The 22858-nt window shown below is 38.8% G+C and overlaps 1 protein-coding gene across 6 annotated transcripts in view; it reads left to right on the top strand.

Moving 5' to 3' along the window:
- The window catches only part of SLF1 (SMC5-SMC6 complex localization factor 1), a 34657-nt gene extending 21179 nt beyond the window's left edge, over positions 1–13478 (top strand). For 4 of the 6 annotated variants that reach the window (XM_032095246.1, XM_032095244.1, XM_032095245.1 and 1 more), the window contains 7 exons: positions 2389–2536; positions 4635–4780; positions 6719–6885; positions 7375–7478; positions 9443–9535; positions 9927–10109; positions 12497–12984. In XM_032095246.1, coding sequence (XP_031951137.1) covers positions 2389–2536; positions 4635–4780; positions 6719–6885; positions 7375–7478; positions 9443–9535; positions 9927–10109; positions 12497–12984 — 1329 coding nt within the window. Of the gene's footprint in view, positions 1–2388; positions 2537–4634; positions 4781–6718; positions 6886–7374; positions 7479–9442; positions 9536–9926; positions 10110–11343; positions 11666–12496 lie in introns of those variants that run through there. The other 2 variants (XM_032095243.1, XM_032095248.1) reach the window with 2 other exon arrangements.
- The last annotated feature ends 9380 nt before the right edge of the window (positions 13479–22858 follow it).

Raw genomic sequence — 22858 nt, 5'->3', positions numbered from 1 at the left:
CTCTGTCATTTGTAGCATCGAATCATTTATTTAAAATGTTGAGGAGAAGTTCTTGGTTTATCCTACCATTCTTCTACCAAAATGTCAACCAAGCCTGCAGTAGTTGTCAGTATCTGGTTTGTCTTGTCAGCATGCAGAGATACTTGGCTGGGCAAATGTAGATGCAACTAGAGTACCAGCTGCATTTAATATGCACTATATATTTGACTATGAAAAATTATTAATACTCGCAGTATTAAAAGTCATTATTTCGGTCTGCTGCTTCAATGTCTGCTTTCACTCCCACCGTTTTTCTTGAAAGTATTTCATAAAGGAATTAATTAAGCTTGTGATTTAGAAACAAGAAAGAGAATGTAAATATTTGTGCTCTACATCTGTATCTACCTCAGATTACATCTATATGTCCTTGATCCTGTCTCTTAACTTTTGTTAAAATTGTGCTTATTTGCTGTGTTTGTGAAATTTATTTCCGGCAAAGAACTATTGGTAAAATTAAATTATTCACCCACTATTTTGCTTTGGGGTCCAGTGATAAGAGATATGCATACTTAAGGGAAATTTAAATGCATTTCAGATATTTTAAATTGTTCTTCAGTTTCTGTTCCTGAATCCTCAGAAGATAGGGAAGGTAATGTACCTTTTTAAATATTTAAACTTTAGTTGAAAAATTATACTTTCAGGTTCTTGACATGCCATATCTATGTTCTCAAGGGTTTTTTAATTATGAGATTTCACAGTTCATCTATAATAAAGTATTATGACATAATAAAGGAAGAGGCAAACCAAATCAAGTAGAGCTTAAGAGAGTAAGAGGAAGTAGGCCTGGAGGCAATCTTGGAGATGACATTCGTAACAGATTTTGTCTGGCTAGTTCTTGAAAATCTTCATTGATGGAGATTATGCTTCCACTCCACACCGTGTTTATTTGTAGTTGTGTTTGTTCCTTTTCTTTTGAGTGACAAGTAACTGTTAACTATAGGGACAGTATTTGTGTAGGTTTTTGACAAATTACTTTATAATGTTTTTATTATCAAACTCATCTATGTCACAGTCTCTGTTGTTCATACGTATGTCTGTTTGATTTACTGACGTTCAAACTGGTTTTGGTGCTTTTCAGGTCCTAGGGAATCCTAGTAAATTATTTTAAACCATCTTTGAGCATATTTTGTTCTCAAAGGCATATCAGACAAACCATTGATGGTGGTGTGTACACATTCAGCTCGGTTTGTCTCTTACCCAAAATTGTCTGGTTTCAAGTACTCCTTGTCTTTCACAAGATGCCATGTATCAGCTGGTGCTCTAGTGTAACAGTAGTGATTCTCTGGTAGAGCCCTAGGTCAAATGAATTTCATGTATTCCTACTGTGGTGCCTGTGTTCTTCCAAATTGCGCTTTCAGAACATCTGGTTGTACATGTGGTCAGAGGAGTAATTTTATGAAGTATTTCTATATGGCTCAGACAGGTATTCCGTAGACAGATTCGACTTTGCAGGATAACTCAGACACTAGAAACACTGCTTTACCTGACCAGTATTGATTAAGTTTTCACATGGCTGAATAAATGCATTCATCTGTCTCATGGTGGTGTCTGGATAGCATGCTAAATTCCTGTGTATTGTCTTGATGCCTCCTGAAGAAAATACACTTCAGCCTGCTTTATTTGCACATGACCATTTTCACAGGATCTCTGAGTAAGATGAGTTGGAAGGGGCCCATAAGGATCTTTTGTGTGGGTGTGTGCCTGTTCAGGAAATGGTGAGGCTAATATTCGAAAGTATGGGTTTTTTTCTAAATTTGCAGCTGCTCTTCTCTTTGGAATTTTTGGTAGCTGGAGAAAGTTTCCTTTTGCAAAGTGACTGCTAAAGTTTTTTCTGTGCAGGAAACTAACACTTTGCATCCTTTTTCCTTTTGGCACAGACATACATAGTCACAAAAAGAGCTTTAATTTCATGATGAAATCTTCAGAAAAAGGCAATCCTAATAGAGCAGGGAGAAAAAGATCCCTCTAATTGCCAAATTAAACACAAGGTTTACTGGAATAAGTGCAGTACTTGCAACCTCATGGTTAAACCTAATTTAAAAAGAAATCACATTACAATTGTTCTTGTAAGCTTTGATACCGTTTTTTGTATAGTTTTAGATGATGTTTTCATAGAACCTGTTTTTCTCCAGTGCCAAATCTGAATTGATATGACATCAGTGACAGTAATTTTGTTGATCTGGCTGCAGCAGTTAGCTTTTGAGCAGAAGAAGAAAGGCCGATGAAGGAGTAACATGGCAGCAGAATGGGCTTTCATCTAAAGAAGTTCTCTATGTTATTTCTGGTACATGATCAGTGTGAATTTGTTGTATAACACATCTATAGAGACCCATGTTTTTTTCCATTTAGGCTTTCAGAAGTGAAGTTGCTGGTCTAATAAATGCCATTCTTGGAACTGTAGTGGAATATTGGATCATCTCAGGTTTGCTTATGGACAGAAATATGTTTCATCAAGTACCTGATGATTTGGCACACTACCTTGCCATTTCTTGTGACGGTGAGTGTTTGCAAGGCTTCTCAAGAGTCTTCTAATCTGATACACTAAGTCCTAATTAAAATCCTTGGTTTAGTTTCAAGTTATTTTTTAACTCCTGTTGCAGCTGTGCAGTGCATGGTGTGTACATATGCAGGAAACCATTTTATTTGTGTGTGTCTGTCAGTGTCAAGCAAAGATCAAATAGAACAGGTTTTCTTATTAAAATCCCTCTAAATAAATGTCTAAATAAGTGTTGATGTGAAAGCAAGACCACACAGTCTGACGAAGAAAAAACATCTTTGGAGCTCTCTTGTCAGTTTAGGAAAAGCTTTAAGCATATCATAATAAACCTTAAATTCAGACAAGCAATCGGAGATACCTTACTCAAGTCAGGCAAATTTTACCACTCCAGAAAATCAATAGATTGCTAAAGACACATCAGCTGTAAGCCTAAAAGCTACACTGAACTCTGTGACTCCTACAACTTCAAATGAAACATTTCAATGTCTCCTCCCAAATCCTTAGACTTAATGGAGGGAATGGGATAAAATTCCATTGAGTCCTGTGAATTACTGTAGTTCCTCATTAAATATGCTGGGTAAACAGAAATGTCATGACTCAAATAACCATTATCATTTAACATGGAATGTCAGTTGAGGTATCTGTACTTTTAGCAACAAGGAGTTGAGGAGCTTGAAAGACAAAAGAAATTATCTCAAGAAAAGTATTGAATTCTTTTTATTTAATTTTCAAAATTAATTCCCACCAAAGCTTCCCCTGACCCCTTTTCCTGCTGCCATTTAAGAAATAAGGATATCTTGGTTTCACTCATCATTTTCTGTAGTAACAGGTATATGTAGGCTTCATTTAAAGTGTATCTTCCTTCTACCTGAGCACTCAAGAACTATCATGAAAAGAAATTAAAATATTTGTCTCTCGACAATTAGTTCCACTCCAGTCTTATAGAAAGCAAATTATGAGAACTTTTATAGGCTGACTTAGATCTTAGAAGGCCAGATCAGTTTGAACTTTATGGTGTTTAAATCAGTGGAGCTTTTAGTATGTACCTGTCCAACAGATTTTCTGGCTGTCATATAATAGGGAGAATCTTGGATATATATTTCTGTAAGGCTTCCTTACTTTCCTGTATACAAAAATGGAAAACAAGAACAGCATTCAGTCTGTTTATAGAGATTATTTGACCTGTGTCATTTGGTACAATCCGCAGCACTTGAAGCAAAATCGTTGTGAGTTTTTCTAAATTTTGTTATACTTACAGTAGCAAACATTTCTATTCTCAGACTTGGGTTTCTGTTTTGATTGAGTCTACAGATCAGTTAATTTATGAGCACTTCTTAGCAAAACAGAAGATTCCCTCAATACAGTAAAGACTTCCTTCCTTATTGCAGATGTTGCTTTCCAACTGTTTCAGTTGTTATTTTGACAAAAATATTTTGTTAGAATCAAAATACAAATTCTTACCACCATAAGAAAAAATCAGTCTTTCTGTATTCTTTTCCAAAACAGAGGTAGGTCAGGCATATGCGTGATATATATTGATATATGTATGGATACGTAATTTCCTCTGCTACTGCGGGGGGTGGGCAGGGGGGAAGGGTTTGAACAGTATAAGCTATTTGGTACATCTGAATGGGGTTGCAATTTGCCTATGGTCACTTTTAATGTAGAACTAGTAGGTTACCCTGCATTACTTGCAGATTTCTTGTTTGTGTGTTGTAAGTCTTACATGAATTTGTGTCACTTAGAGATTTAAAAGGTCACTTGCAGAACTTCACAAATAAATAATTTTATTCTCAAAATGAAGGTGTAACTTTTATAACATTGTATTAAGAGCATTTTAAAAAGTTTCACACAAAAAGTGATGCTTTGTCTTTTAAAATACATTGAACATTCTCTTGGTATCTGATCATCTTACCAGATGATGGTTAAAATGTTTTGTAATGTGAATGTTTTTAGTAATTCTTAAGGAGAATAAGCTTCTGAAGCTGCAGTAGGGGAAAAAAAGCCTGGGAGAGCTATGTTCTAGATAACTAGGTATGTAAATTTCTGTATTTTTATTTTAAGGCTTACTTTATTTTTTCCAATTGCTTTTATCCAGATTTTTCTGTATGTGAATTAAAAATGTTTATTTGTGCCATACCATCTCCCTGGCTTCAAATGTTTGTTGCAGAAGCAATTTTCAAACAAATGTGTTTACAGAGGGATATTACTGTTTCTACAGAACCTCTTTCTCTTCAGAAAATAGTAAGTAACTCTTCTACTGCTTAATAACCTATCACACTTCAGTATTTTACAAGTAATTGGATTCATTAAAGTCTTGAAATATATCTTTTCTCTGTGGTCTAAGGTCATGCTTGTTGCCTGCATTGTCTTTCCATGTGTTCCACTGCATTTAAATTTCTCTTTGCCTGAGATCTGGGTCCAGAACAATAGTAAGATTTTTCTTGCCAGAGAATTTGTCACACCTGGTTAATCTGTTTACATGCAGTTAACATGAAAGTGAAACAATGCAACAACACTGAAGGCAATGAAAGCTTTTGAAAATAATCCCTGATGTAATGATTGCAGTGTTACATTTGTACTTAAAGAGAATGCCAAATACAGTGTGATTTTTCTTGGCTACTTTTTCCTTCAGGGTTTTTGAAGAGATGGGTCCAGGCATTTGTTACATAGATTTTACGATTTTGAACCACAGTGTATTCCTGTGAATTTCTCCTCTTAGAAACTTTCTCCTACTTAAAAACCTTTGCCTGCCTTCCAATCATAATTTGTGATAGTTCGTGAGAAAAAACATGATAAAAGCTGCAAAAGAAATTCTCAAAGCCATGACTGTTGGCAGGATGCAGGCAAATCAGGGCAATCACATGGTAATGTCATGCCCTAATTTAGAGTCTCATTTCAGTAATCTTAATACTAATGACTAAACAGAATATGGAACCCATAGCTGTTTGTCTATTTTCTCCTATTCCACAGGTAAAATCACAGAAAAACAAATTTATACCTTTATACATTTCCCATACATAAGTTTTCATGAATTTTACAGGAATTTATTGTGAACAGAGGTCATTGTTTGTTAATACAGCACATTTAAACAGAGCTTGAACAAAAGACTGTCAATTTTTAACATAAACCAACTGCAGAGCTAATATTTGATGTATATTGCCACATATAGAGCAGAATCACTACTTTTAGTATTGCCATGACTACTGAGCACTCTCTGCAACTACTTATAAATTTTTATGGTGCTTGAAACAAGTCTATGTGTTTTTTGTAGTTTTCCTTAGTACAACTGAGTCTCCTTTCTCATTCCATACAATAAAAATAAACTATCATCCAGTTTTGCCAGTTCTTCTCAGACAGCATCTTATCAGCTAGGCTTTTCTCTGAGTTCAATAACTGACCTACTACTTCCTGATGGTAAATGTGCTGTGAAGGTGCAAGTAAGGTGTCCCTCACCTACTGCACTTTGCCTGAAAAATCTACAGTGAATTGCTAAATAGTCAAAGCCTTCCTTAATACCTTTCTTCAAATATAATTGTCGTGTATTTGGTGAATCCCCTCACTGGCCTTTTTCCTATGCTTTTGCCAAACTGCAGAAACTTAGATGACTTTTTAAAATAAGCAATGTAAGTGGGTTTGAAGCTCTATGTTACTGTAAAGAAGCTAACATCTGCAATAGCCAAGGCTGTCCTAATAATGAGAGAGCACCTAAGGCATAACTGGCTTGCTGCCTTTGCAATGCTCAAGGACTAAATCCAACCCCTCATCTTAGAAGAGATGAAGGAGTGGAGTATTCCTTTACCAAATTTCTCCCTGGATTGGGAGCAGGAAGTTTGTAAATACTTTGATTTAATACATGAAAGTCAATTAACTGTACTCAAGTCATATCCAGCTAAAGTGATCCAGATTTTCTCAGCTGCCAGAAACCTGAGAGGGGCCTAGAATTTCCCACTTTCTGTCTCAGACACAAGCCATTCATGGAGGCTAGTGTGAAGAGTGAATTGCAAAAACATCAGAAAGGAATGCAAAAGACAACTTGAAACAATCTATATGTATATTCAGGGATCAGTCTTCTTAAAACTTAGATACAGCAAGCTGTCGGTCATTGATGACTGCTTTGCAGCAAGTACAAAGAAAACAAAAGAAAATTTCTTCATTTAAAATATGTTACTTTTGCAACAGGTCTGTTCCTATTCACCTGCTTTGCGAGAGATAGGGATGCGTGAGACAAAGATACACAAAGCAAAGAAAAAGAAAATAGGGCAACAGCCATGCCCTGAGTCTCAAAGGACATTACAGATGCTAAATGGCGATAAGCAGAACCAAGTCAAAGTGCTGCCTGATCTACCGTAAGTAATACCTATAACATCACCAGTTTTATTCTGCTTTGGGGGACAGCTTCTGACCTGACACATTTCTTGAACTTTATGTGACCTGTTTTGTTGTCTACAAATTACTTCAACTGACAGAAAGCTCCATTGTAAGCCTGTAACACCTCTGGGCTGGGGTTTCCCGTTTCCTCATTGATCGTCAGTTTCAGTGTATATGCAGACTGATGTAGTTATATTTGTCCAATATTAAATTTATAGGGTATATACAGAAGTTCACTGTTCATAGAATTACCTTTAAAACAAGTTTTAAAGTGGGCAGTCATATTTGATTTCTGTTTTAAATACAGTCACAATTAAATGACGTAGAAATTATGGAATTAAGACATTTCAGAAATGATGCTGAAATGGATGAATCTAAGTATTCTTTATGTACACATTTAAAACCATTAAATACATATATATTAAAATATGAAATAGTGATTTTAAATGTGTCTGCTCTCTTTTCAGTGACTTAATCTTTAATAAACCTAGAGCAAAAACAGAAGTTCAGACTGCACACACCAAAGAGAGTTATCTTTTGGCTGAAGAAGTATACAAGAGAAATATCAAAGGTATTCTATATATCTAATTTATGTTAAGAAGTCTAAAATGGTTAGAATTGATAGTTTTAGTTTTAAAAACTTTTCCTGATGACTGCTGAACTAAAACGATGGCCTATGCCCAAGAATTATTTTCTTATGGTTCACGTTTCTCTTTTCCAATGTCTATTTAAAAGGAGGAATTTGAATATATGGTAAAATAAAGTTGCCTTCTTCATTACCTTCCTCCTCCCATATATTAAATACAGTGTACAGTTTGCGTGAGCTCATTCCAGTCTTGCCTGCCTTACTTTGCTAATCCACCTCAACCTGTGCTTGGTAGGATCAACGTCTTCTGATTTGCAAGTATAATTCAGTCTTCATCTCTCTGAGTCCTAGACATTTTGTGAACAAAGACTGAGGAGTATGCTATGTTACATAGCTGTTTTAAGCATATGGACTGTTTTCTTCCAGGCATTCAGCCCAGACTATGAAAGGCATTTGGCTTTTGTCTTAACTATACTGGAACTCACGTACCTAAGGAATAAAACAGCACTGCAGTAATTCATTCAGTTCCCATTTATTACACAAGTTAAATAAATTGTACTTTGCATAGACTTGCTTTACTACAGAATTACTTGCTGAAACTACTTTTTCATCTTCATCATCAGAAATTTACCTACAACTATATTAATATGACTCCCAGGAGAAGGCTCAGGAAAAAATTGGCAAAAGCAAGCTGGAATTGTTAAAAAAATTAAAATCAGAATTGTATCACAAACACTGAAGGACAAGAGAAGACATCACCCCCTTTAAGGGTTTAGAAGAGCTTCAGTAACAGAGTCAGACCATACATTTTTTAAATTGATTCCCTTTCTCTTTATTGCTTTTGCAAATAAAATTGATGTGAATTATTACCTCTGATTTCTACAAAGAAAAGTGAGCTGAAAGATAGAGGGGGGGGGAAAAACAACAAGCAAAACAACGCTGATTTTTTTTCAATTCTCCCCTGCCAAAATTATAAGTAGTGTCTTCTGTTGAAAGAATGGGTATGGAGCTGGCAGATGTACATGGTAAAGGTATTAATATAACAAAATGTTCCATGTAAATTTTATTACAAAAGCTAAGAGATCTAGCCTGAGATATTTTGAATTTCTAAAATATTTGGTTCATCATCCTTCACCTGGCTTCAGGATTTTCCTCTGGCTCTTGTTCAAACCTGATTAATTAATAAAAAGAAAACAGCATTTAGAATATGTCTGAAGTTTTTATTACGAGAAACTAGTGGTGTCTTTACATATAAGCAGCAGCTCTCAGTTGCTTGGTGTTTAATTTTTCATGCTTATTTCAGCTTTACATGGTACTAAGGCTTGGGATTTTTTTTTTCCAGAGACTACTGCTATTATTATTATTGTTTTATTTTTATTTTTATTATTTCTCTCTTTCTCCCCTGCTTCACTACTGTAGCCAAGTCAGACAGCCTATTGAGAAACAGCAAACCATCTGTTAATGGATTTGAAGTTTTGATTTATACTTGAGTGTGTAGAGGCACTCATGCTTAGCCAGAAACATTCATTTGAGTTAAGCTATAAATGCTGTGTAAAAAGAACCATACATTTTAATGTAGGTTCATGAATAAATTTAAGGGAGGGCAACTGCACTCTAAAGTTTTATTGCTTCAAAACCCAGTATTTTTTGGTGTTTTGTGATCACTTGGTGCTTTTATAGTGTGATTGAAGCTTTAAGCCTTGAACTAGAGGGGAGATAATTCCTGTGTTAAACCATTTGCAGTACAATTTCATTGCTGGATCTCTGGTGGAACAGAAGCTCTGTGGGGTTTTTTTTCTTAAAAGATGTTTAAACAGGATAAAGGAAAATCTTACTCATTATTGAGTTTTCTGGTACATAGCCAGGTTTCCTAGTTCCAGGCACTTTGATTATTTTCTTTAGTTGCTATCTTGCCTAGTCTAGTGTAATCTATTAATTTTTCATGGTAGGAGAGACAGCCCTGCATAAAGCTTGCAGAAATAACAAAGTGGAGAGATTGATTCAGCTTCTCTCTTTCCCAGGAATAGACATTAATGTTAAAGGTAAGTTATTCATTTTCTCAACAGAACTAAGAAATTAAGACACATAAATAACTATATTAGTACCTGTTTGGTAACAAGTTTGTTTTTATACAATCTAAAACTGCCTTTATTTTTTAAACAATGCAAAATAAGGACTTTACAGCAAACATTAAGGTAAGATAAATTCATAACTGACGTGTATTTTAACATCACAATTTCTACTGGTTTTTAAAAATGCTATTTTTTTTTTCAGATGTTTTTCAATAGAATTTCTTGTTTTGAAATCACAAGCTGCCATTCTAACTGTAGCGAATACTAAAAAAGTAAAGTGTTTTCCTGTCTAATGAATGACATTATTAACATTTCAGTACTACTTCTGCTGTTTTAAAACTTCCCTTGATTTATAATTCAGATTATGCTGGCTGGACGCCTTTGCATGAAGCCTGTAACCATGGCAGCACAGTGTGTGTCCGTGAAATTCTGCAGCGTTGTCCAGAGGTAGACCTGCTCAGTCAAGTGGACGGGGTGACTCCTTTGCATGATGCACTGTCAAATGGACATGTAGAAATTGGCAAGCTGCTACTTCAGCATGGGGGTGAGTGCATTTATGCTAAACTGGTATAGGGAAATTATCCACTGTTCTGAATCCATACGAATTTCTCAGTGTTTTTCTTGGTAGTTTCTTAAAATGCAAAGTTATTATGAAATACTTACTTTCAAACATTTTTAAGCCAAGCTGGTTTGGTTACAATAAAAATAATACTGTTTTCACACTTATCTTGATCAGCTGAATATGAAATTAACCAGAATTTCCACATGTTTTTACAATATGGTGATGTTTTTATCCTGCATTTTACACCATATGCATTGCAACTCTGTTCTCCATTAATGAAAGTAAAGATTACCTAGTCACCAATCAAGGCTAATGACTTTCTATTGTTTTGATCTATTTTTACCACAACACAAAAATAGATTAGTTAAATCTCTATATATTCATGTATTTCAATATAAATTTGTTCAGCATTTACGAAAATTAATGTGATGGTCTCTGAAGTACACAATTAGCTTGGTAATTAGTTTAAGAAAGGAATCTATCCTGTAATCATGATAACTGCTGTTTAGGGATAATACTGGGAGGGATGCCTTAGTTTCTAAAAAAAGTACTTTGCCCCTTAGGCAGGCACACAATAAATGTTTTAAACAATATTTTTGTTCAAAGACAGGGTATTTGTATCCTGTTTTGAAGTATGTACTGTATCAGTATATCTAATTTAGCATGTTTTAAAAAACGCCTTGAACATCTGCAAAGAATGGTCTTGGATAGCAACTCTCCCTTCTTTTAATTAATTTACTAAACTGAATGTTTGCAATATCTGTACCGTTGCCCTACTGTGTCAGTGTAAACTGTGCTTTATATGCCGAGTCTAGATTTTTTCAATAAAAATTATTCTGTTTAGTCATGAGGCAGAAGAGTGCATTTAGATAGCCTGCTAATCAAGGTAGAGAAACAAAATTTTAATACATTCTTGGCATATGACCCTCTGTATTTACAGTGTTCTCCTGCCCCCTAAAGGCTATGTCTGTGTCTGTTGTGCAAGCACCAGATCCTAATCAATACATTCCTTCTGCAGTTCTACCTCTGTGTTTACTCAGTCTCAGTTCTGTGGCTCCCAGGTGTTTTATCTCTCTACTGAACCATGTATATAAGATGCTGAGCCAATACCTGGGCTCAGTTCTATCAGTTGAAGTGATGCAATAGCCAATATTATAGTAAGCCCAGCTCCTCAACTGGAAATGGCATTGCACTGACAGATGTGCATTTTTGCTAGGCTGTTGTGAAGAATAGGTAGTGAATGGTCTTGTTATCATAGGGGAAGAACTCTACTTGCACTTGCATTCATCAAGTTTTTCTGGCAAGTATAAAGCTGCGTGTATCTTTATCTTTGCCTTTGTCACACTCTGAGTTATAGCCTGTCAAGTAACTGACAAGCCCATGGTAGAAAGCATGTTACCTATTCAGTATGAATTTACTTAGCTCAATAGTTTAGAACACATCTCTCTAAAAACATATTCTGCTTTCTGTCTCTAAAAGCCTTTAGCTTGCAGAAGTTAATGATACTAAATAGTCAGTAATAATATTACAGCTTTAATCAGAGCAAAGTTAAAATATCTATGATGGGTATGTAATGTGGGAGTTTACCTTTTGTCATTAAAATATATTTCTGAAGAAGTACTCAAGTTAAAATGGCATCATTACTTTAGCATAGTAATACAAATTTATGTAAGAAGATTACTGATGTGTTTGTATTTGAAAAACACCTGTAGTGTCTTAACAGCCTTCATTTTTTCTTACTGATGCAGCCTTTCTTAAACTTACCCAGAGATGTGTAAGCTTAGGTCCATGGTACTAATGAACAGGAAGTACCAAAAGAATTTAATTGTTCAGACTAGTTCCGAACAAATAAACATGTCCCATTCACTTACTTTAAATCTATTTATTAGAGTAATTATGTTTTGCATTTCAGAAGTCTGTTAAGATCAAATTTTGAAACTCAGTTGTTAAGGAAGACTTGGATTACTACCCTAGTAGTTTACCTTGCTGCACAGCATAAGGCAAGATTGGCCACACCATCCAGAAAAGTAAAATAAAAACCATTCTAGTAACATGCCTTTAATTTGAAGTCATTGTCAGCCAATAAGCTGGTCTGTAAAGTACTTAATAGAATTAAGAATACTCTTAATAGAAGAGTAATAACATTACTTTTTTGCATATACTATGTAAGTTAAGACAATATTGTAAATGGTTACAAAGGATCTCTCTACATGTTCTAGATTGTACTGCAAATATGTAACTCATCAGTTACATTAACATAACTTGGTACATACATACATAACTGGCTTCTGGCAATAAACAACCCAAAATCTTGTTCAGCTGCCAAATCAAATGTGCTGTTGTTACTAATGTTTATGTTTTCCCTGAAGGGCCAGTCCTTCTAGAGCAGAGGAACTCCCATGAGAAATTGCCACTGGATTATGTTGAATCAGTCGCAGTAAAGGAAGAACTTTTGAGTCTTGTTCAACCAGGAGAGAGCTTCTATGAATGCAGAAAACAAGATTTTTGCAGTCAGAAGAGAGAACTGTGTTTGATTTTATTTAATAAGATGCTGCTGAATTTTTGTTCAGTTTATAATCTGTCTTCACCCTTGACTTTAACTCTCAGAGAGGTAGCTTGTTCAAATGTACTTCCAGTAATGGCTTGTGATAGCTCTAAGATGAAAAATAAATTTTCTGAAGATTGGTTGGTAGATGTATATTTTAGAGAGGTAGAGACTTTCCGAAAGCTACCACAATTTCTTCAAGAAGTATCTGCAAACATGTTTTTCTTCCCTGGTGAACAGACAAAGGCCTTATTAGCAGCTCTGGAAACTATGGTAGAAGCATATCAGCTCTTAAATATTTTTAGCAGTTAAATTCCAAACAAGCCACATTGGCTGAATCTTGACTGTTAACCCCTGATACTGGCCTAACTTTTTTTCCAGCAACCAAAGAAGTACAAATTTCATACCCCTGCAAAAGCCCCACATGTTGGTATCTCCCACTTTGTTAATATTTTCCTCTAGCAGAGCCTGGAAGTCAGATACACTGATCTCGCACGTTTTTTAGGCAAAAATTTTCCAGTACCAGTGCTTTCTCTTTGCCTGACAGATCTGGATGTGTATGCTCTTAGTACAGTGCTATATAATTTACACTCAGTTAAACTTTGTATTTTCTGTCTTAGAAGTATTTTTTTTTCCTGCCTTGTGCCATATTTCTCTTTGGTTTTCAGAGGTAGTGACCCTAAACTTAAACCAAGCAGTTGATTATTTTATTCCTTGAGAAAGGCTTGTGTCTACATATTTTGATATCCTTTAATAAAGCTAGTGTTATAAATATGTCATGAAATAAAAACATATGGAAAAGCAAATTCCTTCTATCCATTTTCGTCTTATTTATCCTTATCAAAATTAAATTATATTATGTAAATTAATTGCATATTGTAGAATTAAAAAGAGAAGGCATTATATATTTACAGAATCAATATACTAATATTTCCCATGTCTTTGTTTGATAGAAATGGTCACACAAAGACACGTGGAAAATATTGTTCCTCATCAGCACTATGTTGCTTGTAGTCTTGGTTATTTGTGTAGTGACCAACTGGAGGAGAGTGGCTCAGACACTTGGGTGATTTGCAGAACTCCGGTGGATACCACTTGCTGCTTCCCAAGTCAATGCATGCTTTGAAGAGCTGAATTCACCCTCAGCAAAACTTAAGGCTGTCCTTGGCTCTGCTCCAACTCATGTTGGCTTGCAGTGATTTGATAAAACCATTATACTGGCATGTAATGATCTGGTAACACTCCTGGGACTACCTCAAAGGAAGATGCAGGTGGAAGCAGTGGCACAAATCTAGTTATGCTGGCAGGGGAATTTACAAAGGATCAGATGAGAATTTAAGTATATACTGGACATCATATTCTAACACTAAGTATGGATATCCTTAAAAATTATGCCCCACTTAATATGAAACTTTTGTCTCCGTTCGGAGTACATGCGAACTACACATGGTAAATCCTCTAAACTAATCCTTTAACCTAACAATTTAGGATTGTATGCTACATATTCTATCAGATAGACCTTTAAATTAATTAAGAAAAAGAGAAATTCCCACGCTGTTCTTTAAAAGGTATTGAAGGCAAGACAGCTGAATTACCTAATTGTGCTTAGGGGTTTGGGGTTGTATAAGAGTTACGTGTTTTGGGGAGCCCTTATTGCTCATTTATACAGAAGTATCTACAATTCTTGCCCTGCATCTTTGTAGAGATCCAAATTAATTCCATAGTAGGATCTGGAGAAGAGACACTCAAATGGAAGTTTATGCCTTTCCTTTCCAAGTGAAGAGAAGTGCTGCTTTAGAATGAGGATTGTCTGGTCTATTTATTTTTTTCTAATAGATTCAGTAATAGATGATTTAACTTAGCCTTCAAAAGGTAGGTATGAATTAGCAACACTCCCAATTCCAGTTCTTCTGTAATAGCCATTTATAATATTAAAAAAGAAAAAAAAAATTGGAAGAAAGGGTGTGGAGAAAGAGCCGCTTCTGTAATTGATGTTGCTTGACTAGAGGGATTAAGTTCCATTCATGCATCTGGCATGCAGCACACTACAATTTCCATTTAGCCTTTCTGCAGCTAAGATATATGATCTTATAGCAACCCACAGAACATGCTCAAACCAAGTTGACTTTGAAACCGGACCTTTATTACAGATGTTCCATGCTTATTAATGGCCAATTACTATTTTTATACATGAAGGCAGAACAACCTGCTCTAATAGACTAAAAGGTCAGTGCATATTAGACTTGTTTCTGTCTGTGCACTTTTAATTTTTTCTAATAAGAAAGAAACACCAAAAAATCCTTTGTCGTATATGAGATAGACAAATAAATTTCAGTATTTCCTTTTGTAGGCCACAATGTTATGTGTGTACTTTCTAAAAAATGCAAAATACACATTTAAGTTGATGATATTGACATTTTCTTTAGTCAAGAATTTGATACATAACTGTGAATTTTAAATAATTGGGATTCAGAGAATCCTGAAAAGATTCTGCTGGGTCTCAAAAAGCAAGTCCTTTAGAATATTCATATATATTTTTAATTCTACTAATTCTAATAATGTAGCAGTGACTGAAATGAAAGCAGGAAAAGCATTATTTTGGCCTGATGGTGATTCTGCTTATTTAGCCAAGACATTCCCACAATTATTTGTTATTATTTATATCATTTAGAAAGGAAAAAAATTCACATCAATCATTTAAAAAGTCCTCCTTAACTATTTAATTTCAAGTACCTTCCTCCAAAATAATGTACATAACGTATGCTAAATGAACATTATTAACATTGCAAAATGACCCAGTCAAAAGTTAGCAAATATGTGAATTAATGTTCCACAAGGAGCCCCAACTTAAACATTGTCTGTGCACATCATCAGTCTTTAATTATATGGTAACACAATTCTGTTCTCTCTAATGTTATATTGGTTTAAGGATTATATACTGAAAGTTTTCCTGTTATTTCCCAGGTATTGCAGTTCAGTTTTATATGTGTTCAGTTTTACGTATACTCAGGTTTGCAAACTTCCTACCCTTAAAAAGTGTTAAGTATATCTGTCATATTTAACATAAAATTATATGCTTCATCCAATTTATTAGAACACCTGTTCTCTTTCAGTATAGCAAAACTTCCCTGTTAAAGTGAGATCTGTTTATAAGATTAAATTGTTTGCTTTTTAAAATCTCTCTTGGTATGTAGGGTATTTCTGTCTTAGCCAAAAGAACAAACAAAATCAACCTTTTTCTCTCTATTTCACACACTGACATGCTTCAGAAGCACAAAGGTGTATCTTCATCCTCAATCAATCCTATTTTTCCCAGGCCTTTAAAAAGTTCTTAATTATTTTTCACATTCAGCATACAGTTGGAGAATATCTCTTTTGCAAGTATACCAGATGATGATGCTGCAATGCTGCTTCCCAGTGAAGTGAGCAACAGTGGTCATCAAACTTGATAGCAGTAAAACAGAAGGTAGAGAACACTGGGATATGCAGTCAGGAGTTTTAGTGGTGCACAAAGATGTTGGTCAAGCTTTAAAAATTGCACAAAAAGTTGTATTAAGCACTAGTTTAAGTGTTGTATATCCTCTGTCATATATTCTTTGTTTCACACTACTGCTATTACAAGATCACACTGATGAAGCACATCACTTCATGTCTGTGCCGGTTTGGCCAAATCTAGAAATATATCCTCTAAGAGAAGGCAGGTTACAACCACCCCTCCCCCACCAGGTTCGGGAAAAAAGAAACTTTTTCCTTGAAGGGAAGTGAAATAGATAAAAACTATTTATTTAACAAATCACAGGAAAAAAACGATATGAATGCTAAATAATGAAATCTCTCACTGTAGAGAGAAAACCTGGGAATATTTCAGAGTCCTTCCATAGATCTCTCTCTCCCCCTCCTTGGAGCTGGGACAGGGTGGTGGGGCCCACCTCCAGGGCCAAGGCCTCAGTGGGCATTCCTCCCAATGTATTCTGATGTTGAAACAGTCCAGCAGAGGAAAAAAGAAAAAAAAAACAAAGTCCCAGGAAAACAAAAGTTCAATTCTCCGTCTCTCTCTGGAGAAAGAGAAAGGAGCTGAAAAACTGGCCGAAAGCAAGCCGGGTGCTTTCCCCCCTCTCACTCTGCTACCACAGCTGAACACAGAACCATTGCTATCTCTGTGTCCTTGAAAACATGAAAACAAACTGCTTAGAAAGTTCCCTCAGTTTTGTCTCTCCCCCCTCTCAGGTTCAGTTTAAATGCACAGAAAGGCACAAAATTAATTTCTTGGCATGGGGCAGTGATATGGGATACACATCACATTCACCCAAAGACATTCCACCCTTTATCCCATATTGTTGGCTCAATGCCCAAACTAATATATTCTAACTCTACACACACACATTAATACATACTCATACATATATACACAGCTATGTATGAACAGTGACAGTGACACTCAGCAAACAAGGGTATACAGGCATTCCACACTACAGGTGGTTTTCACACAACAATCAGATCTCCCTGTGGTACACAACGTGTTGTTCCATCTTTCTGCATTACCCACCATGTGCAACCAGGTCCCTGAGCAAAGACAGCCCCACAGATGGGTTTGTCTGTACTCGAGGCAGAATTATTCCAAACAGTCTTTCCTAACAGACCTCTGACATGCACTACTGGGGCCTTATCTCCATCTACTGCATGCAGGGATTCAGACTGGGCTGGACCAGCTCTATTGGTGGAACCTTGGGTGTTAACTAACCAGGTGGCCTTTGCCAGATGCTGGTCCCAATTTTTGAAAGTTCCCCCACCCAATGCCTTCAAGGTGGTTTTCAACAATCCATTGCACTGTTCCACTTTGCCTGCAGCTGGTGCATGGTAAGGGATGTGGTACACCCACTCAATGCCATGTTCTCTAGCCCAGGTATTAATAAGGCTATTCTTAAAATGAGTCCCATTGTCAGATTCAATTCTCTCAGGGGTGCTATGCCTCCAAAGAACCTGCTTTTCCAGGCCCAGGATGGTGTTCTGGGCAGTAGCGTGAGGCACAGGGTAGGTCTCCAGCCATCCTGTGGTGGTTTCCATTGTGAGCACATAGCGCTTGCCTTGGCGGGTTTGAGGCAGTGTGATGTAATCAATCTGCCAGGCCTCCCCATACCTGTATTTGGACCATCGCCCACCGTACCACAGGGGCTTCACCCGCTTGGCCTGCTTGATCGCAGCGCATGTCTCACAATCATGGATAACCTGGGAGATACTGTCCATGGTTAGATCCACCCCTCGGTCTCATGCCCACCTATAGGCGGCATATCTGCCCTGATGGCCTGAGGCATCATGGGCCCATCGAGCTAGGAACAACTCTCCTTTATGTTTCCAGTCCAGGTCTACCTGTGACACTTCTATCTTTGCAGCCTGATCTACCTGTTTGTTGTTTCGGTGTTCCTTATGAGCCCTACTCTTGGGGACATGGGCATCTACATGGCGGACTTTCACAACCAGCTTTCTTACTCGGGCAGCGATGTCTTTCCACTCTTCAGCAGCCCAGATTGGTTTTCCCCTACGCTGCCAACTAGTTTTTTCCCACTTTTCCAGCCATCCCCACAGAGCATTGGCTACCATCCATGAATCAGTGTAGAGGTAGAGCTTTGGCCACTTCTCTCTTTCAGCAATGTCCAGGGCTAGCTGAACAGCTTTGAGTTCAGCGAGTTGGCTTGATCCACCTTCTCCTTCAGTAGCTTCTGCAACCCGTCGTGTGTGACTCCATATGGCTGCTTTCCACTTTCATTTCATCCCTAGGATATGACAAGAACCGTCGGTGAAAAGAGCATAGCATGTGTCTTCTGATGGCTGTTGGTTGTATGGTGGAGCTTCTTCAGCAGGGGCCACTTGTTCTTGTTCTTCCTCATCACTGAGACCAAAGTTTTCACCTTCAGGCCAGTTTGTGATTATTTCCAAAATCCCAGGACGATTCAGTTTTCCAATACAGGCGCGCTGTGTGATGAGAGCAATCCATTTGCTCCATGTGGCATTGGTGGCCTAGTGGGTAGAGAGAACCTTTGCTTTGAACATCCACCCCAGCACCGGTACTTGGAGTGCCAGGAGGAGTTGTGCTTCAGTGCTGATTACCTCTGAGGCGGCTTAGATTCCTTCATAGGCTGCCAAGATCTCCTTCTCTGTTGGAGTGTAGTTGGCTTCAGACCCTCTGTAGCTTCGGCTCCAAAATCCCAGTGGTCGACCTCGAGTCTCGCCAGGCACCTTCTGCCAGAGGCTCCAGGACAGACCATGGCTCCCGGCTGCAGAGTAGAGCACGTTCTTCACTTCTGGTCCTGTCCTGACTGGGCCAAGGGCTACCGCATGAGCGATTTCCTGCTTGATTTGGGCAAAAGCTTGTTGCTGTTCAGGACCCCAGTGGAAATCGTTCTTTTTGCGGGTAACCAGGTAGAGATGGCTCACGATCTGGCTGTACTCGGGAATATGCATCCTCCAAAAGCCTATGGCACCTAGGAAAGCTTGTGTTTCCTTCTTGTTGGTTGGTGGAGACATTGCTGTGATCTTATTGACAACTTCGGTGGGAATCTGACACCGTCTATCTTGCCATTTCACTCCCAGGAACTGGATCTCTTGAGCAAGTCCCTTGATGGCAAAACCAGCTTCCAGGAGAATTTGGATGATTTGCTCTCTTTTCTCAAACATTTCTGTTGCAGTGTTCCCCCACACAATGATGTCATCAATGTACTGCAGATGTTCTGGAGCCTCACTCTTTTCTAATGCAGTCTGGCTCAGTCCATGGCAGATGGTGGGACTGTGCTTCCACCCCTGGGGCAGTCAGTTCCAGGTGTACTGCACACCCCTCCAGGTGAAGGCAAACTGAGGCCTGCACTCTGCTGCCAGAGGAATGGAGAAAAATGCATTGGCAATGTCAATAGTGGCATACCACTTCGCTGCTTTGGACTCCAGCTCGTACTGGAGCTCCAACATGTCCGGCACGGCAGCGCTCAGCGGTGGAGTCACTTCATTCAGGGCACGATAGTCCACAGTCAATCTCCATTCTCCTTCCGATTTGCGCACAGACCAAATGGGACTATTGAAAGCTGAGTGGGTCTTGCTGATCACCCCTTGGCTCTCCAGCTCACGGATCATCTTGTGGATGGGAATCACAGCATCTCGAATTGTCCAGTACTGTTGGCAATGCACTGTCGAGGTAGCAATTGGTACTCTTTGTTCTTCCACCTTCAGAAGGCCAACTGCAGATGGGTTCTCTGATAGTCCAGGCAAAGTGTTAAATTGCTTAATGCCCTCTGTCTCCACAGCTGATATTCCAAAAGCCCACTTGAGTCCTTTGGGTCTCTGAAATACCTACTTCGGAGGAAGTCTATGCCCAAAATGCACAGGGCCTCTGGACCAGTCACAATGAGATGTCAGGCTCACCTCAGCTTCCACCAAGGTCAAATCTTGTGATCCACCTGTTACACCAGCAATAGAAACAGATTCTACCCCCACATGTTGTGATGGGATTATTGTACACTGCGCACCAGTGTCAACCAAGGCATCATATTTTTGTGGTTCTGATGTACCAGACCAGTGAATCCACACAGTCCAAAACACACGGTTTTCCCTGACCTCTACCTGGCGAGAGGCAGGGCCCCTCTATTCCTGGTTATCCTTCTTTCCCTGGGCCTGCATCTTAGAGGTTCCTTCATGGGAATCGCACATGTCATCGTCTTTTCCATCATTTCTGGCAGTTTGGCTACAGGCAACTGGAGCTACTTCCTTTTTGATAGAACTTCCTTTCTGAGACTTGCGCTCCTTCAATTCACGCGCTCATGCTGCCAGAGCAGAAGTAGATTGTCCACCCCACTTCCTCATGTTTTCCCCAATGTTACACAGGAAATCCCACAGCTCTCTTCGTGGGATGTACTTTTTCTCTTGGGAACGTCCACGTTTGGTATCAGAATCTCTGATCTCTACTGCTGAGATTTGGAGAAGGCCCTCTTTGATCTCCTTCCTTGTTGCTGCGACCCAGGCCACTGCTGGGCTGGGGCAGGGGAATGTCAATCAAGTCAGAGCTCTCCCGTGGGTAGAATTCCCCACCCACGACAGTGACAATGAGGGAGGGTCGATGGGTGGTACAGAGACCTAAGCCACATTCCCCCTGGGTGGTGCCCGGATTCAGACAGCCTCCCCTTGTTCGGGAAAATTCTCTCTTACTCAGCTGTTCTTGGGTTCTTTGTTATAACTCCCGCCTCCCAGTTTCTCCCATTGGTTCTTGTTGAATTGTATCCTCCCCCTGGCTTGTAACTCACTGGTTGTTTTCCCCTTTCCTCGCGGTTTTCAAACCCCCTGTAAAACTGAGGGAAAAGCCTCCTGGAGCGATTATGATCTTTGCCATGTTCAGGTTGCTAAACTTGTGACAATAAACCTGTTAGAAGCCATACCAGAAGCTCCTCTCTTTTCCTTTGCCTATGGAGCAACACAAGCCCAGGCCATCGGGTCCCTGAAGTGCCTCCTCCTTAGAGGAACCAGCATGCGCGCCCAGGCAGCACTTTTCTGCTAAGCCAGTCCAGAAAGATGTCACAGAAGTAACGCTGCTTTTCTTCTGACTGAGGACATTTCAGAGCTCATGCTAGCGAGCCAGGGACAGTGTTACTTCTTAAGTTCTTGGTGCATCTTCTCTATCTTATCTTCCATTTTCTGCATATGTGTTTCCACAGCGACTCTTGCATGTGTTGGGCCATGCACAGAGTCTGCATATGCTCACAGCTTCACTGCCATATCCCGCACGGTCTCATTCGCACCATAGTCCAGTTTCATTATTGCTAAAGCAGAAGCGTATTCTGGTGGCCCAAGATGTATGAGTTTTCGCCACATGTATGGAATAACTCTGGCCCAGTCTGGACTCCTCAATCCTGGGTCATCTGTGAAGACAATCTCTACCTCCCCTAGTTCTCTCAGGCACTGGATCTCTTGTTCTATGGTCTTCCACTGGGTCTGCTGCATACAGAAATCATCTGCGCACATATATCTTTCCCTCGCGCCATTTAGGACCCGTCTCCAGAGACTGTTAGACTCAGTCCTCCTTATTATTGCTTGGTCGATAACTGGATCACGTGACAGGGATCCCAAATGCCTCGCTTCAGCACCATCCAGCATCACATCATCACCTGCAGCATCCCAAATACGGACCATCCAACTTATTATGGATTCATCAGACCATCAGGTGTAATCCTTTCTTAGGCTGTAAAGGTCCTTTATGGACATGGACTCAGTAATGGTTTCTGTGCCTGAGTTGGTGGTTTTGAGGTTCCATCCCCAGCATCTTTTGAGGCTCCTTCCCCTGCATTATCCTCATCTTTCACTGGGCGATCAGTTTTGGTTGTATGTTTTTTCCTCGTGACAGGAGCCACTGTGAATCGCTTGGACTCTCCATCTGGTTTGGGCTTGCTGTCTGGTGTGGCTGCAGCCTGAGTGACTGGGGTGTCTGCAGGCTTCGCTGATTTATCTTTCTGCCCCTCTACCTTTACCTGCTGCAGTGTGCAATAGGCATATGCCAAGCACCAACATATTGCAAAAACCTTTTTCTCAGAATTTTCATTGTATTTCTCTTTCAGATATTTCCCCACCAGCTGGTTTCTGAATTTGTTCAGATGGGAAATCCCAAACTATTGAGTCAGAGAATTTCTTCAGGATTTGGCCCATATCCTCCGATTTCCCACACCACTCAGGATTTTCCACCTCTGGGTCAGGTGTCTCAGCAGTCACCCTGGAAATCTGAGCTCTCATTCTAGACAAGCTATGAATTACATGGAGGAAGATTACCAGATTAAATACCAGGAAGGTGGTCTCTTTAACATCCAGGGGATACTGATCATTCTCAAAAGATAACCTATCAAATTTAAACAGAAGGGAAACCCCATCTCCTCCTCTTCTAACAATCTGGGTGCAATTACTAATAAATTCCCAAAACAGGCTACTAAAGCTAGGACTGGGGTTAGGACAGAGAAACCACATATCATACACACTTCGAACAGCTGCCTGTACCTCTGTCAACTTCTTATAAATCATTATCACCAAGCACAGCAAAATAGAAATCCGAATTCGTGCCCCTGCTCTGCAAAAATTCCTTATCAAGGATAAGATCGGAGCAAGTAGTGGATAGGCAAATAGGCCTAAGGACCAGAAAGGCACTTACACCTCAAACAAGCCTAAG

This window comes from Corvus moneduloides, chromosome Z, assembly GCF_009650955.1.
Source record: "Corvus moneduloides isolate bCorMon1 chromosome Z, bCorMon1.pri, whole genome shotgun sequence".
NCBI lineage: Eukaryota > Metazoa > Chordata > Aves > Passeriformes > Corvidae > Corvus > Corvus moneduloides.
The sequence above is the reverse complement of the archived record's forward strand: the minus strand, read 5'-3'. Positions and strand labels throughout refer to the sequence as shown.